The 21,009-nt window shown below is 29.1% G+C and overlaps 1 protein-coding gene across 1 annotated transcript in view; it reads right to left on the reverse strand.

Moving 5' to 3' along the window:
• The window catches only part of LOC123301245 (sialoadhesin-like), a 333,059-nt gene that overhangs the window by 5,794 nt on the left and 306,256 nt on the right, over window positions 1-21,009 (reverse strand). Inside the window, exon 9 of the mRNA XM_044883980.1 lies at window positions 7,289-7,341. Within this exon, the coding sequence (XP_044739915.1) occupies window positions 7,289-7,341 (53 nt within the window). The remainder of the gene's footprint in view (window positions 1-7,288; window positions 7,342-21,009) is intronic.

A 21,009-nucleotide genomic window follows, 5' to 3' on the forward strand; every position in this document is an offset into this window, starting at 1 on the left:
CTACGAACAAATTTTTCCGGTTGTCCGTCCGTCTGTCCTTCTGTCTGTGGGCACGATAACTGAAACACGAAATGAGATATCAAGCAGAAATTTTTATAGCGTGCTCAGGACAAAAAAAGTAAGGCTAAGTTCGTACATGAGCAACATGAGGTCAATTGGGTCTTATATCCGTAGGACTCATCTTGTAAACCGTTAGAGATAGAACAAAAGTTTAAATGTAAAAAATGTGCTAATAAGAAAATAAACAAATTTTGTGTGGAACATTTTTTCGTAAACGTCACCGTTTATCCGTGAGGGTGCAAATTAGGACAAAACTATGTTGCCTATGCGTTGAAAATATGCAGATTGTTTCAACTAGTGGCCATGTGAAACATTCTCGAAAAACAAAAATAATTCTAGAAAATATTTCCGAAAATTTTCGAAATTTTCGTAAACCGAATAAATTAATTGGGTTGGTTTTTTAAATTCTTCTTATTAAAAAAAATAATACAAGCACTGATATTTATTCAACAATTTCAATACAGGGCATTTCGCCAATTAACTTAGTCAATTATTTGCTTTCGCTTGTTTATGTTAATTTTTTCAAGAAATGCAACCTACAGGTTTGCGTATTAATATGGAAATTAATTTTTTCTCTGAATACTAAGGGACGAAGAAAGAGTTTTCAAATAAAACGTTTGACCTTATAAAAATTATAACAGCGAAATTCTTTGAGAGATTACAGTTTCCAAGAAAAGTTTTTTTTTTTTGTTTTTTTTTTTGTTTTTTTTTTTTTTTTTGTATTTAAGCAGTGACTTTACACTTTAAAAAATTTTTCGTATCAATGATAAATTTCACTCCTTCAAACGACCTTAAAAGTTTGGGTTAAAGTCCAAAACCTTAATATGTTTGAATCAATTTTACGATACTCTTAAAACGGTTTGTTTATGGAGGTATGAACAACTTTGGCTCGAATCTAAGCTAAGAGATTTATTTGGGAGTAATACGCTGCATAGGTAGGTAGATAACAAAAACGACATATTGTTTTTCAAATTTTTTAAGCTTCTAAGGATCAACATTCAAAGAATAAACACTGTTACAATAACCATTATATTAAATTTACTAATAATTCCTTTTTTCAATTTTATTTTTTACAAGAGTGTTGAAAAGGAATTTTCATGTAATAATTACATATATTTATGATAAATTATGATGTGTAGGTAATCTCATACTTCCATCGTTTTTTCTCTCTGATGGGTGCTATTTATTCAAAAGAAACATGTACTCCTCTCACTAACTAATATATATTTCTATCGTTAATTTTAATGAAAAAGGTTATTTAAGGTATGCGTATGTATTGTACCCACTTAACATAACACACCGCAGAGAGTTAAGTTAACTAATTTGTCTATAGAATGACATACATCAGTTTTGTATTATGTATGTATGTCATCTATACCTAATTTGAGGAATTGAACAAAAGCATAATATATTATGATGATGATCAAGTAGTTAAAATTCTTTGCATACTCATTATCAACTCAAGTAATAAAATGGGTTCAAATAGATATGGCGCATGACTTTAATCATTTAGTAGGTACACACACAGATGGGAATAAAAATACGAGAGTGTGAGCAGTAGAAGTGTTAAAAGTGGCGACCTTTTTTATGACTCTTTCTACTGGATCCTAATTAACTCGTACTCTTAAATATGGCGCATGACTTTTATCATGTAGTAGATACACACAGACGGGAATAAAAACAAGAGAGTGTGAGAAGTAGAAGTGTTAGTAGTTGTGGCTATGTCTAGACCTTTTTCTACTAAATCCTAACTAACCCCTACTCTGAAGCTCTTTCATCTACTTCTATAGTTTGTTTTTCCTATCTTTCTGTCGAAACTAATCAAGCTCTTTCCAAGAAGTCAAACTAAACTTTAACTCCACGAGAGGCAGATCCTTTTGACTCGGCTTCGACATTGAGTCTGGGTAAAAAATTAATCTCTATATTTGATTTACTACAATTGTAAAAGCGATAAAAGAGTTTCCAAAATAAATATTGGTATAAACCGCGTACCTGGGAAATAGTGCAAAATAATGATTTAATTCTCTAAAGTAATCACAAAACATATGAACCGGGTCCATCTTTTGTACCTCTTAGAAAGATGTGGATGGAATATTAAAAAATACCTTTCAAATAGTAGCTTTATTTATTTCAATGAAAAATAGTCTAATCATTTCATGAAAATATGTATCATATCTGAGTTTTCTCAACAGTTGAGTCAAATGGCGCACATAAAAATTTTCATAATAATGCTTCTACTTTTTAGCCCATACATTATCTTATTTTGACTTTCTGAAGTCGAGACACTGTTTTAAGTTTGATAAAACGGTCATCAATTATTGTGCGTCACAAATACCGCAATAATACTATGTTTCAATGTAAAAGGCCTTTGCCATTAAATTTTTTTATTGGCTTAATCGATGTTCGTTGTCGAGTCAAAATATCTTGCGAAATCAATTTTTGGATAACATTGAAAATTACGAAAATATGAAGGATTAAAATGTACGAACAGAAAAAGAGGAAAAAGCACCTGGTGACGTCATGCCTTGCTACTGCCATAGAAACAACAAATCAAAAGTTGTTTGCAATTAAAAATCATTTAATTGTTTAGATATTTCTTGTTTATCAATCTATTTTAATTTTTCAGCCAAACCAGTTCTTATAATCTATTCTAACACATTTTCAAATGTTAACGAAAGATACATTAAAATCGACATCAGGACAAAGGTGCATTATCTTTAATAAAGAGTCGGTTAATTACAGCAACAAAAATTCAATAGGTTTTAGATGGTATCATTATTCGTTCGGAAAAAATACACTGAACGATTGAAGCTTGTTTACGAGTATTATCGATTGTACATTCTACATTCGACTTGAAAAAAGACGTTTAATTTATGTTATGAAATAGATTACTTTCTTTCGTAGGTGATAATATAAACAAAATTTTCAGTAAATAAATTTCCCTTGAATAAATTATACTAACTATTTATGATAATTTATGATACAATTTATTCTAGTTTATTATAATGTCTACTATTTTGAAAGGAAAATCGCGGTAAAAAGGATTATTATAAAATTGGATTTTGTCGTGTTTCATATCTATGTTGTGTTAGCTTTATGGGAATACACTCACACAATTGAAGTAGATTAATTATATAATTATTACATGATAATTTTAATTATATAGAAAATTAACTTCTTAAATAAGTATTTTCCTTTAATTAAGGTGGATTTATTGCTACCATGAAAGAAAATTGTAATTATGTGAAGGAAATAATTTTCTTAATTACATTTTAATATTTACATTAAATTTAATGAAGGGTAGGAGAATATTTATATTGGAATTTATTGAATTTTGTCAAACTCACGTTTTAAAAACCAAACGAAAATATTTGGAAAAAATCCCTTATACTCGAATTTTTCGTTTAGTGAAATGAAAGATGCCTTGCAGACCGTGAAATTGATTTTATTTTTAAGACAAAATTTATGCTTTGTATATAAATAATAAATCCACCTGAATTTTTGAAGACAATAAAACTAAAATTAGTGTGAAGTAGGCTTTATAATTATTATATGTATATTATTTTATTTATAGTTTTCATTAAAATCTATTTTTGTTTATATTTAACATTAGTTTTTATACCTACCTAAGATTTTTTTTTATTTTTTAAATTATTTATATTAAAAACAATCATTTTTTTTAAAAAGTTATTGAGGCAGTATTTAATATAAATTAATTATTTCTTTATACAAATGTTTTATTTGATAAAATTATTTTTTAATGTAATTCGGACCAGAACAATTCTACACGAAATTAAATAGACGTATTTCAAATGATGACTGAAGATAAATTCTTAGTGGTCGAAATATTATATAAAAAATTATAGGACAATTTCTTTTGAAAATAATTTTTTTTTTTCTTCAAATACGTATACATTTTTTTTGTAATAAAATTTGAAAACTTAAAAAATATTTTACTGAAGTTTTTTTAAAAATTTTTTCTGTTTAATTTATCCTAATAAATATATAATTTTTTTTTTCAACAATTTAATTTAAAACTTATTTATCTAAATTATTTATAATTTTTTTAATTACATTTTTGTTAAATTTTATTTACAAGGATATTATGGAGTTTTTTTTTTTTTGTTTTGTTTTCTGAAATTTTTTTAGCAAGAAAAATATTAAAGAATTTTTTATTGTAAAAAAAAGAAAACCTGTTTAGTTATTTTGACTGGCATGATCCAAAAAAATTTTCATAATCGACAAAGGGGCAAAAAAAACTAAATCACGCTTAAAACTTGGCTTGGTCATTCTTATGAAGAAAATACCTGCTTTTCATTGTTAATTATTATCTGTTGCTCGGAAAATCGTTAATAAATAGATAAAATTCCGCATTTTATGGTGACTTTTTGCACGCTTACTACAATGTTGAACTCGACCAAAGCCCTCTACCAATCTAACTCGGATTATTCTATAGAAAGTGCTGTGTCACACCGATTAGATCAATCGACGTTCACAGTGAGTAAATGACGAAAATATTGGGTTTTTTAACATATCGGAAGTCTGTAAACCACTGATTCGTAGAAACTCTTTGTTCGAGAGTAAATCTTTTGGTCGTAAATCTTAGACTTTCTTAACTAACGGTTAATTTTGTTAAAAAGAGCTGTTTCATTCGTACATGACATTAATCTTAACGCACGTTCTAGTATTTTTTCTCCTATTATACGTTCAAGGTCACAGAACGTATAAGTGATTGTTTATATTGCCTACCATACTTTCAGGCTATTCGAAAATGATTCGTTTTCTTTCACAAGGGCCACTCTTACCATTGATTAATAACAATTTTGTTTATTATTCTAATAATAGCACAATGAAACTAAATATCTCAAAGGCAAAATATCATGCATCTTTCAAATTTTCCTCAGGGGCGCGCCCAACCCTCTTGTTTGGTAGGTAATTAAGTGGAATTAGTCAGTTTTTGCAAATTACAAAAAAACTATGTATCAAATAAAAAATGGTTCAACAAATATTTCTAGCTGATTTGATTGTGCACATTTTTGTTTTTTTCTCTTTGACTTTCTAGCTTCAAAATTGGCTTCTCGCTTTAGAATGGAATTGTTTTGCTTATTCAATCAAATGAAAAAGTATCCATCTTGTAAACCGTTAGTGATAGAAAAAAGTTTAAATGTAAAAGTTATTCCTTATAAAATAACTAACAGCTTTTATTTGAACCACTCTTTCGTAAACATTACTGTTTACCCGCGGGAGTGCATCTCTGTAATTTTTTTTTTGGTTTAATGTTCACAAAACTACCTGAAGTTAACCTGAAAATTTCCAACATAATTTTTTTTATAGTTTTGGTGAAAATGGATACCAAAAATTTTTTCCTATATTGCACCCTCACGGGTAAACAGTGATGTTTACGAAAGAATGATTCAAATAAAAGTTGTTAAATTTTTATAAGGAATAACTTTTACATTTAAACTTTTGTTCTATCTCAAACGGTTTACAAGATGGACACATTTCATTTGATTGAAAGACCAATAACCAAGATATGCCAATCTTAAAATTGGCATATCTAGGTCAATTTTGAAGCTAGAAAGTCGAAAAATATGCACAATTAAATCAGCTAGAACTTTTAGTTGAACTTTTTTTTAATTTGATACATGATTTTTTGTAATTTGTATAAAGCTGAATGAACTAACCTCCAAAACAACCCTCCAATGAACTACCCTCCAGAAAAGGGGATCAGGCAAGCCCCGGAGAGGTCGACTTTTTTTTACGAAGTTTTTACAACCAAATAAAAAACTGTGGAATATTTCAAATATGCATTAATTTTTTCTTTATAACCATGATATTTAATTTAATTTTGTTGAGCTGTAAGATTAAGAAAGTTGAACCATAAATATCAAAATGATTTTTATAGTTATTTTAAGAACAAGGGCGAGTTCATTGTTCAACACTCCATAAAATACAAGAAACAGAGTAATGAAAGACGGACACCCTTTTGTCATGTCAAATATCGTACCGAATTACTTTTATATTTGTCTTACAATTTATAGAAAAATAAAAGTGGATATTGATCAAATTGTAACACAATTTTTACCAAAAAATAAAACCACGTTCGAAGTTTTAAAAGTATGGCTAGCAATAAAAACTATTACTATCAGACTTTGTACAAAGTTCGAAAAACGTGCGTTTAAATCAACACTCGCATGACTGAAGTCTAAAGTACACATTTTATAGAAAAACCTAAAAATTATATGAGCCTTCCTATAAGGGGGCGTCCATAAATTACGTGAGGTCTTTTTTTAAATTTTCTGTCCCTCCCTCTCCCCTTGGTGAGATGTCGTGAGGTTTTAGTCAACCCCCTCCCCCGTCCCCCAATCTCACGTGAGATTTTTCAGAATGTGGGTTTATTACGTAAACGCGTTAGATTGTTTATTGTAAAAAGAAAATAACAATTTGGTTTGTGCTTTTATTTACGACTAGTTAAGACTACCAATCAATATTGCTGAGAGTTACAAATGTAATAAAAAGTTAAGAATAGAATACTTAAATTATGTCTACTGTGATTAAAAAAAAGAATTACTCTAATTCAGTCCATGGAGAATGCGGTCTCAAGAGAGACTATTGGAACCAACATGTCCATGTGATTTTCAGTAAAATCATCCGCTCCTTCAACTTCGTTCTGATTTAGCCACTCCAAGCCGTTGACGCTTGCGCACAGTAACTCATTAGCTCGTCTTGTGACAATCCGTGTACATACAATTTGAATTACATACAATTGTACATACAATTTCGATTAAATTCAACAAAATAGTATAATATTTTTTTGTTTCAATCAGAAAAAAAAATTGCGTGATATTTGTCGAGACCCCCCCTCTCCCCAACGTGAGATTAGATGATATTTGACTCGACCCCCTCCCCCCCTTAATCATCTCACGTAATTTATGGACGCCCCCTAATTGAAAAATCAGAATTTTTATACATTTTATTAATTTAACTAAAATAGGTATAAATATGGATTTTTTTTTTTTTGTATTTATTTTTTAATATTTTTTTTTAAATATATTAAATATTTAGTTTATTTTTTTATTATTATTATCTATTTTGTGTGTTACCTCATGAAAATAAAAAAAAATGTATGTATGTGAAAGTATGTGGTATATATATAAATTTATTACCGTAACATTAATAAAAATGATATTATTACATATATAAATACATTAATAAAATATAATCTTACTGGATTCACACCATTCTGTGGTATTCTTCTTAATGTTGCTGCCATTTTATCACCTATGTCACACAGAAAAAAAAACACACATATTAGATGAAAATTATTATCTGACATACTAAAAAGTCACTAAAGTTGTGTTGAGTGGTTTTTAGGTTGATGTGTATAAAATTTATTTATTTTTTTTTAGAATTTTTATATAGGTAGTTTTTTTTCCTAGAAATTATTCTTTTTGATATAAAATTCAGGTTTATTTTCAATAAATTTTTATTTGATGGGTTGTAATTTTTAATTATTAATTATTAAAAATTACAACCAGTTTTATCATTGATCCCTTCATTTAGAAATAAAATTTTAAATATTAAATTATTTTCAAATTAACTTTCAAAAAATTTTTAATCGTGGTCTATTTCTTTTACCATTTATTTTTAAGTACCATTTTGGAAACCATTAGAAACATTTACATAAGAAATTTATTGATCTCCAAAATCAAAATAGTTCTTGTTGATAATAAAATTAAGTTAACAGTACATAATTATACCATGTATATCTGTAATATATATCAAGGTATACTAAGTTTAGTCCCAAGTTTGTAACGCTTAAAAATATTGATGTTACGAACAAAATTTTGGTATTAAATAGTTCATTTTCGGTTATCCGTCCGGCCGCCCGTATGTAAAACCGATAACTCAAAAACGAAAATAGATATCAAGCTGAAATTTTTACAGTGTACCCAGGACGTAAAAAGTGAGGTCGAGTTCGTAAATGAGCAACATAGGTCAATTGGGTCTAGGGTCTGCAGGACCTATCTTCTAAACCGTTAAAGATAGAACAAAAGTTTAAAGAGAAAAATGTTCCTTATAAAAAATATAAACAACATTTTTGCGTAAGCATTACTGTTTATCCGTGAGGGAGCAAATTAAGCGCAAATTGTATATCTATTATATAGGACTATCAGTTATGTATGTGTGACATGTATTATGTGTAATGTGATAGAATGATCAACACTGTCTATACATGGTATTTCAACAATTAACGAAGTCAATTGTTTGTTTTCACTTGTTAATTATAAATTTAGTTGAACAAATAGAAAGATAATTACACAGAAGCTGGGACGTGAGCCCAGGTCCTCTAGGTATCCGGCCTGGGACGTTATCAACTCCGTCACTTCTGTTTTATGAAGAGTATTTATAATTATATGTAGCCTCTTAGTGTTTTTATGCTGTTTGCTTCGTGTGTTTATGCTTTTATGTTTGTGTATACAGGACACAAATATGTCACACTGCTATATAAGTCATACAAACTATCATTATACCATGTATATGAAATATATACAAGGAATATTAAGTTTAGTCCCAAGTTTGTAACGTTTGAAAATATTGATGCTACCAACAAAATTATGGTACAGGTGTTCATAAAATGACTTAATTAGTCCGTTTTCGGTTGTCTATCTGTCAACGCGACACCTCAAAAACGAAAAGAGATATCAAGTTGAAATTTTTATTTACATGACGTAAAGAAACAAAAAATCGGGTCATCAACACTGTCTATACATTTTTATTTGTCTGCGAAACAGCACCCTTTTTGATAAATGATCAATACATACTTAAAACGTCGTGAGTAGCTTCTTTTTGGCGAACTTACCAAACTTTCCCTCTAAGATTTTTTTGTGCTGTGTTTTGTGAGCTTGTATTTAAGCTATCAGTCTGAAAAAAACGCAGCAGGGAATTTGTGAACATTAATAATTATTGAACAATTCGGCAAAATTGAACTATATAGGTATCGAAAAGCATAAATACTTTTAATAATAAAAGCACGTCATGCTCGAGGTGGTAGACAAACCCATCGGTGTTTGACAAGCCCACCATTGTTTAATAGGTACTTATTAATATTACATCTTGTCTGACAAACTCCCTGCTACGTTCTTTCAGACCAATAGCTCAAATATGACCTTATTATGTTATCAAAGTCGAAGAGAGAAAGTTTGATAGACTCGCCAAAAGTAGATATGTATTAATAATGTAACAAAAAGGGTGCTGTCCCACGGACTATATGTTTAGCATAGAAATTTTAATGTACGTTTTCAGCACCTCTTTTATTGATATCAATTAGTGAAACTTGGCGCAGTTTAAAAAATAAAAAACCTTTTATAATTCAGTTAAAAATCTTGCAGAGTATGTTTTTTATTGAACACTTCAACAACATCAATATAATTTAGCTGCTTTATTTCCGCGAGTTTATTATTAAATCATATAAATGATTTCTTGATTACCAAAGCGATGACATTTACCAAAAATAATATTTTCTTTCGCACATTGTGTAACAGTTTTATTAGCTTTGATGTATACAGCTAAATAATTTCAACTTTTTTCTTTATCATTTCGAACTAGAATTTTATTTAGTGTAAATATATATATATATGTTGGATAGACTGTCGTACCTTGATGATAGTATACTTCTTAGAATAAAATTTACCAGAGTGCAAGTAAACGGACGAATGGATGTTCATACGATCATGTTTTTGAGTAAAAGAAAAATAAAACTCAGAGTATTACTGTTTCTGAGTGAACGAACTTGTCACTGGGCGTTCATAGAATGCCAAAAAGACAAATTTTTTTAAAATTCCTCTATATGTCAATAAAGTACTATCTGTTCCCTGATACTGTTTTCTAAAGGAAACTGTAAATAATTCGATATCAGTAACTGTTTCATATTTAATTTCTTAAAAAATGTGCAGGAATAATTGTACAAAGACTTGAAAAAATATTAATGGATATTGTGATCCAAGGTACAAAAGTCTTCCATACATTATATAGATCGAACTAGGGTAGATAGATACTACATTATATAAACGATAAAACTATTATATTTTATATGTGTACTCGATATTTCTAACTAATATTTTTCTCTCAAACTTGTGAAGGTTGTGTCTGCTATACCCATGTTTACAACACATTTTATTTCTGGTCGTTCTCTCCGTTCGTCGTTCTATTTGGTCCTCTCACAATGATCTTATCGAATTGGGTTTAATACATTGTGTAGCCGTTAGCAATTTGTATCATAACAACATATTTCAGGTTTTTTTTACTGTTTGCTACTGGATAGTAACTCTATCTTGTAGTTTGTGACTATAACTTCCATTGTCTAGAATTTTGTTATAAGTTGTAGAAATGTTGCCTATAATTAGTGAACTAACAATTAATTGAAGTTCTAGTGAAATTCTCAAGGACATCGTCTCTTTAGCTTTGGAACCATCAATGAGCTTTAAATTAAACTCTCTCAATGGAGAATGGAAATTCGGTTTGAGACCTTGTTCTGCCATTTCAAGCTCTTCGCGAGAGTTATTTTATCAGGTTCATCGTTCCAGGTTTACCAGTTTATCATATTTAAATGATTAAGTCTTAAATTCACAGTTCCTAACTAGGTTTCCAATTACACTCAATCCGGAGAAAATGACTATAATATAAATGCTGGTTCGAATATCAACCCATCTTTCACGAAATATAAAACAGAAGGAAGGTGGAATATTTTTTCCAGTGATCAAATCGAGTTTTTTAAGAGCATGACTTCCTTGCTGCTGAAGCAAAATACCACACCGTTTGCTCACTACAGAAATTGTAATACCAACTCGAATAAGAAAGATCCACCAAGCCGAAAACATCAAACCGGAAATGAAAGAAATTTATAGGAATATAGAAGATTATGATGTATAATAAACTCCTTCTTCTGCGCTCTATATTTCAAAGTATAGAAAAGGTTTGGCACAAAATTTGTAGAGAATTTTTTCTCTTAAACTTTTATAATTAATGCTAATATGATTGAAGCCAAGGGAAAAGAAATATTATCAAAAAACCTATTATTCCGACCATTGACCGTAAGTATTTAAGAACGCTGATACATGACCATATTTGACTTTTGGGACCACAATTTTATTATAAGAATCAATGTTTGTACAATTATACAGCTTGTTTCATTAAATTCCGAGGACCCTGAGATGATTGTACTATTATATCAATTAATAACTAATATTAATTAACGGTGCAACAGCAACAAATAAACAATATTGTTGCTATTCAACATTCCATGTTAATATTGCAATGGTTTGCCGAATAACTAATCAAAGCTGTATGGTCATATACAATCGATGAGAATGGACTGATGCTAAAGGTAGATTGACTTACGTGTTTGATATAGAAAGAATTGTAAGAAATCCAATCATTTGGTGTTGATGTTAAAAAAAACTGCTCTATTATTCATTTGGAATGAGAGTTGAATCTCTCCCGAAGAGCACTTTTTTAATAATAATAATAATAGTTTTTCCTGAAACCAATTCTGAAATTTATTCTAATTATTTTTTACACAGCAAATCCCGCCCGCCGAGGTTCGACACAGTAATTCAAATTGTCTGAACACACTAATACATCTTGACGCTGCAAAAGTCGATTGGTTTGCTCATACTTTAATATAAATATACCTACCAAACTATAATTGAATGCATAGTGTTAAAGGTTGCTAAACCTGTTGTTGTTAAATGTTTAGGCCGAATAAGTATTTTCGAACGGCTTGAACCAACGCATTTATTAAATGTTAACGAAGCTAAGTTTGCTGGTACTCAATTTTCTATTAGGTAGTGTCAGGATGATTGTTTTTATAAGAAAAATGTGACTTATTTTCAAGGATAAGACAAATCCAGATCCTATTTTTCGAGAAGTCGAATATGCATATTTATTGCCCACGTAATAATATTTTAAAGGTAACTGAAGTCAAGAGTGTGATGTATTTGAATCGACTTTTTTTCTGTGTTATCTACAAAAAGAATGTTTTTACGAAATTTATCAAAATATTTATACAATGTATATCCCATATACAATTTTTTTTTTCACTGTAAAGGAATTTTGGCTTAAAGCAAAGGATATTATATTTATTTTATTAAAAATATTTATTTATTTTTATTTTAGTTTAGTTTATTTTTTCTTTTTGTGGCATTTTTGTTTTCTATAATATACTCTAATCATTTTTTTTTCTTGTGACTTTTATTTTGACTTTTTGATTAAATTCTTGCCATTATTTTTTTTTTTTTTGAAACAAAAAATTGTTATATAGTTTTTTTAACAATTTACCTCTTCAAGATAAATCAGCTATTGTTTTTGATCAGACGATTGGCTATGCACAGAAAATGATCTTTTGATTAAAAAAAATTTTTTTTTCAATCATCCACTGACATTACTAATTTTTAAAACAGACTTTTCATTACAACTTATATAACATATATCTATTTAACAAAATCTTTGAACGTGATTTTCACCCACTTCAAAATGTCGGATTGAATTGAAATTTCACTCATATATCAAGGACCGATGGCAATACAGTAATTTAATTTCCTTTGTTCGATTATCTTAATCAGAATATTAAGGATTATCGATTTTTCCCATAACCTAAAACACGAATAGTTTAAAAAAATTAAAAATACACGCTTTTGTAACTAGGTGAATTAAAAAGTAGAAAATAATTTCCAAACAAAGTTCAAACAAAAAATAGAGTGATTAGGCAAAAAATCATTTTATCCCATGCTTTTTTTTTACGTTAAAATGATTTCTTTTCTTAATCACTCTATTTTTTCTTGGAGCTTATAGAAATTATTTTCTACTTTTTAGTTCAGTCAGCTACAAAAGCGTATTTTTTTGTCTTTTTAAATTATTACTTATTTTAAATTTTCAACCGAATTCAAACAAAAAAGGAGGAGGGTCTCAACTCGACTGTTTTTTTAATGTTTGTTTCCTTATAATTTTTGACTGGGTAAACTGATTTTAATTCTTTTTTATTTGATTCTGGTGCTTCCCGTGTGGTCCTACTTCAATTTGATCCAGTTCGGACAATGGCATCTATGAGAAAACCATATAAGTCTTAAATTTGCATTTAGTATGTGCGCGACAAATGGACGAATAACTCAATATCACGCCAACCAATTCCGATGATTCTTTTTTTAAGTGACAAATTAGTTAGTGTACTTCAGATTCACTAAAAATAAAAAATAAACAAACTTTAAAAAAAAAAAAAAAAAAACCGAATTCAAAAAGTAAAAAAATAAAAATGCACTAGAAAGTAAACAAATAACGATAATATAATGTAGTTATAATTATTGTTATTTTTGGAGTCGGGGTGAAGTTTGTTTTTATAGAAATAAGTTAAAATAATTTTTATAAATTCTCAATATCTGATAATATTTAATTTGCATTTTTAAGACGAAATTCGGTTAGTTTTCAATATATCTGCGCAACGATTTTTTTAAGTGCGATAAAAAAGTATAGTTTGGTTTTATTATAGTGGCTCTAGCCTAACATATATTGTTATTAACCTAAATAATAAGTGAGGATTTTTATATAGTTCTTTGGTAATTTTTATTTTCATTTTATGAACAATTTATGTAATCTGAGGCCAATTAGTTTAATGAGACTGGGTTGTGTTTTTATTTTTATTTTTTTTTTATGAGATTTTATTAAAGGACTAGACAAAATTAATTATAAGAGGGGCTTTATCATTGTGGCTTATACACGAATTGGATATAAATTACAACATATTATGATAATACGAGGTCTCTCTCCTCCTATTCATCGACAGTAAAGTATACTAGACATTGTAAATGCATAAAGTTTATGGTTTTAAGTTTAACCTTCTTATATGTTAATGTTTGTTGTAAAATAAGTTCGGTCAAATTTTCACCACAACTGATTTTTCGGACGTTACAATCATCCATGTTTTTTTGTAGCATTCGATGGCATTTTTATGAGATTAATATTGCGTTTTAAGCCTTGGATGGTAAGTGGGAACTGATTAAGATAAATGTACTTAATACTTCAAAATTACACAGAAAAAAGTCGAAGGCGATTAACGACAAGAATAACCGAGGCGAGGTTATTTTTACACTTCTCCTCACTGTTTGGTGGCCTACTGAAACTAAATCTTTAAATAAAACTGTGATTCATTTTGGACTTAACCGACCCCAATGTTGGAGTTTCTATAACAAAAACTGAAGTTGCTGTGGAATATCCATCTTCGTATTCGATTTTGGTCGACTAGCCCAGTCTAATTAGGAATCACCCTCGAAATGAGAGATAATAAGCTGAATTTTCGTATAAAGCTTCATTTTGGCGTTCTTCTTTGGAGTATCTCGATTTCTATTGCTCCAATGAAGTTCACATCTGTTATAAAAACGGTAGAAATACGGCATAAAATTAGCGACAAGTTTTATTTGAAATTTTCATGCTCTCAACCGTTTTTGGGATAGAGGGTGAGTGCCATAAGTGAAGCTGACTCACTTACTGATCTATACAAATTCTAAGGGACGTCTAAATATGCTAGAAAGGTGCAGTTGTCGGCATTCTCAAAAGTTGCTCAAAACCTGCGGAAGTTCAAAGTTCCATTTTTAAAATACAGCCTCCCCGTCACGGTGTGGGCAATGAAATTTTTTTAAATGTTAGTGTTTTGTTAATTTGACTTTATTTTGAATCGATTGGTAAAAAATCTCATCTTACTTGTATATAACAGAAAAACGTAATTTTGGGGGTGTTTTATCGATTTTACGGGGGGTTACTATGAAAAAATTGAAGTTTTCCAATTTTATCCGATATTTAAGCAATTCCGCGTCGAATGCCGAAAACCATCTTTCTAGTAGGTCTAGCAGTTCCTCAAAATTAGTATAAATGAGTTAGACAGTCAGCTTCAGTTATGGCGCTCACCGCTCTCCATCTCAAAAATAGTTGAGAGCATTAAAAATATTTAAAATAAAATTTGTCGCAAATGCTATGTTTATATAATGCTATACAATTTCTTATCTAACCACCATTGGAGCAAAAGAAACCGAGATAATAGCAAAAAATTGATTTTTTTACCTTTGATCTTAAAATACTTTTAAATACAGATTTTCATAAATATGTATTCATTGTATATTTAAAATAAATTATGCCCGTCTAAAATGAAATAAAGACTTTTAAAATAAATGTGGTAGTTTATTTTAATTTGAGTATTGTTTTTTTTACAGTTGGTATAATCCAGTTCAAGAGCTTTTCAATTTGGTTTTTCTCGTACTTAACATAAACTATTCATGTTTATTCCATTAGTTAAATAGGATTTTGTTTTGATCATACTTGTGATAGAATGAGACGGAAATATATCGGGGAATGAGGCATATTTAAACTATATACAAATCGAATAGGTTTTGTCAAATTAAATATTCCATATTGCCTACCTTAAAGACAACAAAAAATAGAATAGTTTAGATATTGGAACATGTATTGTAGTCTATTGATTTGATGAAATTTAACTTTTAATGTAAATATATTTTTGACTGAGGTTGACTGGTGAGGTTTACCAAACTCAAGCACCATTGCTTTCAGAAAAAACAGCAGAGATGTATCTGTATATCAGCGTATCTCTCTGTCTATCGTTGCTCCTATACAGATTTTTTGGTTTGCTTGAATTTTGAGCTTCGAGGTCCGTAACCCATAACGGTTAGAAAGAGGGGAAAGTCTTCAAACGGCAGTGAAGATTTTCTTCAAAAATAGCTAAGAACACTCTCGATCAAATCACTTCAAATAAAACAAAATCGAATCGAAACGATCATAACTGCTTTTGAATCGTTTTGCATTTTTAAACTTTTATATAACGTATATATAAAATATATCAATTATCAAGGTATACTAAGTTTAATCCCAAGTCTGTAACGCTTAGAAATATTGATGCTACAGCAACAAAATTTTGGTAAAGGTTTTCATAAAATTCATTTCTGATCCGTCCGTCAGCACGATAACTCAAATACGAAAAGGGATAGCCTGTACGTCCTGAGCAAGCTGAAATATAGCGTGCTCAGGACGTACAGGACGTGAACATTGAGGTTGAGTTCGTAAATGAGCAACATAGTTCAATTAGGCCTTGAGTTCGCAGGACACATCTTCAAACCGTTAGAGGTAGACCAAAAGTTAAACGTAAAAAAGTTCTTTATCAAAAAACGCTTACCCGGGAGGGTGCAAATTAGTTTAGAAAATTATATAGTATGTGTATGTAACCCCACAGTCGTGTTGTATATATATATATATATATATATATATATATATATATATATATATATATATATATATATATATATATATATATATATATATGACTGTGGCTAGCTAAGAGTGACAATTTTTCTGTACTTTTATAACGTAAAAAACAAACGATTGTGTAATCAACACTGTCTACATTGTATTTCAATAATTAAATCAGTCATTTGTTTGTTTTCAATTGTTAATTTATGTGTTTCTGCTTTAAATGCTTTTAATTGTAATGTGTTTTTTGTTTTTCCATGTGCCTGTAGAGTTGTGTAAAAGTCTTAACGGAGAACGGGAAGCTGTTATCATAAAAAGACACTTTCTTGACGCAATCACAATTTACATATCTATTTTTAGCTTTTTTTAGATCAATTTGGAAATGATGTAAAGTAAAACAAAGCTCTAAAACGTCGAAAAAAAAGAGTTTTTCCTCTAGGACGTAGTTTCTAATATGAGTAGGCAACGTTTGTTATAAAAATTGGTTAGGTTTGAGATTTTTTCACTAAAAAGTAGGAACTATCAATTTATTTTGTACATTTTACCTGATTTTATCTGATTTGTTCTTTTATTTTGAAATTCTTCATATTTTTATTCAGCTACAATTTAGGATAAAGGACCTGCAGACCTTTATCTCCTCAATTCTAAAAAAAAAGAGTTAATCACATCTCACATTTATGATACCCACTCTTCGAAAAAACATAATGAATCTGATAAACATAGAAGAAAGGAATCTGATAACGTAAGGTTTTTTTGTGTATAGTAGTTTCCGCATACCATTTTAAAATCCGAAAAATAAATTGTCCTAAAACATAATTTACTGAATTATTTACTATCATAAAAGATAAATCTTCAAAAGGAAATCATTCACAAAGAAAAGTTGAAGAACTTTGAATTTCGTATTGATATTGAATTTATTAATCGTGTCTAATAGGATTACTTTTACCTTCTATTTTAAAATACAACCTATTTTTCATGCGTCACTTTTGTTATTTAAATAAATATTTTAGAGGTTTGGATATTATAAATGATCTACATTTTTTTCAACAATTTATGTTGGTTTGTGAAATAAGCTAAATACCTATTTCAAAATAACTATTATCTACATTAAACAATGACTGGATTTTCACCACACTATTTCTCGTTTGTGGTAATAAATTTATAACGAAAAATTTTTGTTAAACTATCAAACGAAAACTATTCAATCATAAATAGTTATCTAAACCGCATAAGTACTACGTATGTACAACCATCGGTGTAGATTGATACATAAATAATATAGATTATTTACTAGGAAATCAAACAGATAATTTGGTGTTAAATTGGATATTTAATATATAGATATATGCGTATCTACAGGATGTTTCAGGATGGTTTTATCATTGCTGGTGGGTTTTTAAGCTCCAACAAATAAACAGGCGTTTTATAAGCTTAACTTGTCTGTGTACCTGTGTGTCTTTCTGTGGCATTATAACTACTAAACGGAATAACCGATTTTGTTGTTGTTTTTTGTTTAAAGGTAATTTTATCAAGAGTGTTTGAGTTTAGGATTCTCCACCCAATAACAACTAGGAAAGAAGTAATGATCTTCAAATGGATCAGTAGATTTTCTTGAAACATACCTTAGTACACTCTTTCTCAAATTATTTTTCTCTGGCGGTTAAATGTCAAAAATATAGATGTCAAAAAATCAGATTTGTATATTCTATAACATTTTGACATTTAAATTTCGCTGTTTGGAGCACTACACATATATTTTTCTAAACTTTTCTAAATGTTTATAAAACTACGATTATTTTCAGAAGAAGAGCTAAAAAGACCCCGGGCAAAATCAAATTTGGGAGACCCATCCAAAAATTCATCGTTCTATAGCCCCGGAACCTCGTAAGGCCCACTTGACTTCAAAATACTATAAATTCTTATTATATTATATACATTTTTTTTAAAAATCGATATGAGTATATAAATTTAATAAATTTGTCATATTTAAGTGGTTCTAGAACTGAAAAAGAACTAAATTTAAAAAAAAGTGTTGTTGGGCTATATTAGGAATATAGTTGCCAAAAAAGCTCGTTACAAACTATGTCAATACTGACTTTTTTATCTCTACTAATACACATCATTAAAATGTCGGCGTATTTGTGTTCGTTTGAGATTACCTCTTTGCCTGTTATAGTTTTTACACATGCTCACGAAATGTGAATAGAATCAGTCATTGAATAATTATATTCTTTAAATGTGGGCTATCAGAGGGACCCGGATCTTCGCCGGTTCAAGTACCATAATATTATTATGGAAAGTAAAGATAACAGAATTTTGTCGATAAAAAATTCACATCTTACACTACCTTGTAGAAACAGTCAAGATATTCATGATATACTCGTTTTACAAGTGCTCCCAAAATATTTCGTTACATAAAAACGTAAGAACTAATATCTCTTTCTCCTAGATTTTACGTAAGATAATTTATTATTTTGTTGAAGTTAATCTTGCGCGCTGTTTATTTTCGATAAAGTGTATCGCTAATTAATGAGTCTATCTTGTCCCATTCAGTTTTGTAAAAAGTATTTGATCAACTTTAATTTAGAAGAAGTCTACTCATTTTTTACAGTAATGACAGGGACAATGTGGAACATCAGAAGTGCTTTGAAGTCATTCGGATAATTGAACGACAATGGTGAATTCTGAATGATCAAAAAGGGTGGGGATCGGGGCCAGGGGGAACTGCCTCGGTTGCACTATTGGCGTTTCATAAAATCAATAATTCCATACAAATTTTTAATTAAGAATACACGTTATTTTGATAAAAATTTCAAATTGTACCATGTTTCCTAAATGGTATCAATACAGAGTTGCTAACAGTATACTTTTAAATTATACCAGACACGCAAATTATGTTTTTTTAAAATTTTTATTCACTTTTAGTGAAATTTTCAAATAAGCAATTATTTTTATGATTAACTATGTACTCTTAATTTAAATTGATTATCGAAAAGAAAATGTTTGATTATGAAAATCAATGAATTTCTTATGTAAAATATCGGAGGACCAGTTAGGAGACTTTTAATAGAAGTTGATTTCTTTTAAGTTTTCATGGCTATTTATATAATAATGTATAAGTTAATCCAGTTTTTACTGAAACATCTTGTACAGGTAATAACATATACATATATTATATGGTATATCTATATTAATTAATAGATTAAATTTTGAATTAATGGATAATACAAATTGGCCAGTTTAACTGGTTTGATCGTAATCATCTAATAGTTAAATTTGGTTAGTTGTCAACTTGTCAAATTGTCAGTTGGCAACCAACGTACCGGTTCAGTCCACATGCTGATTAGGTGAGTGGACGTATGTGTGTCACTACTCACTGTCACTGCCTAGGTAATATCGAAAAGCTACTGGTCAACGATTGATACTATATAATTTAATGAAAATATATTCAATTTGAATACAATTATAAATAATAGGAATTATTATTAGTTTATATCGAATCCATTGAGTGCAGCTAATTATCATATGATTTTGTTGAATGTCCAAAGAGTAAAGTTCCACTGGGTGTGGAATAATACACTACGCCAATTTATTAAGAGAACAAAATTTGTACACAAAATATCACCTCTTGGCGCTTTGCGCAGAGAGAAATGTTTTCCCTAAATTTTATATAAAGTTTAAAGCGTACCAAAATTTTAAAAATTATTTTATAACAAATTTGTTTAACCCTCTTTGAAACTTGTTTATTTTTCTTGAAAATGAGCTTAAAAAATTCACTCGAACTTTTTGGACCCAGATATTTGCTTCCCAAGCAAAATTGAACTTCTGGATTTCCTTCCTTTGCACCTTCCGTACAAAGCGACAAGGAATGATAACAATTTTTGTACAATAGATTCCAAAACTAGGAAGTTTTCTAAGGAGCCTGATCAGATGATCAGATTCATCATGGCGGCCTGGTGAAAAAACGCATATACATGTCATCGCTTAAAAGGAGATAGTTTAAGTTTTCGAACGATATGAAAAAATTTCAGGGTGATGATTATTTCAAAAGATGGAGGATTTTAAACTTTTGCTTTGAAAGCAAATATCTTGGTCCAAAAAGCTCGTACGGGAATTTTTTATAGTTAATTTTCAAGAAAGTAAACAAGCCTTTCAGTAGTTTAAACAAATTTGTTGTAAAATAATTTTTAAAATTTTGGTACGCTTCTAATCTTTGTATAAAATTAAGGGAAAAAATTTCCCATCCTTTCAACCCTCCGTTCAAAGCGGCAAGGGGTGATTCAAATTTTTGACCCATAGATGCGAAAATTAGAAAACAAGTTTTCAAATGAGCTATTGAAGTTCCAAATGATGATTTTTCTGAGAGATGCTGTTGGAAATTCAGGTAAAATTTTGTGTAAAAATTTTGTTCCTTTAATAAATTGCACAGTATATCATAACATCAAAGAAATATTTTAATTTGTTGCCAAATAATCCAAAGTACTTATCAGCTCATAAATAGGAGATAAAATTAAAATTTACAAGTTGAGTTAAAAATTTAGGACTTCATAAATATTAATTAACTCTTTTATCTTTCATTATTGTTATACTTATTATGATTATCATTATGATACAAATGTAATTTTTATTATTTATGTTTATACA

This window comes from Chrysoperla carnea, chromosome 5 (assembly GCF_905475395.1).
Source record: "Chrysoperla carnea chromosome 5, inChrCarn1.1, whole genome shotgun sequence".
Lineage (NCBI taxonomy): Eukaryota > Metazoa > Arthropoda > Insecta > Neuroptera > Chrysopidae > Chrysoperla > Chrysoperla carnea.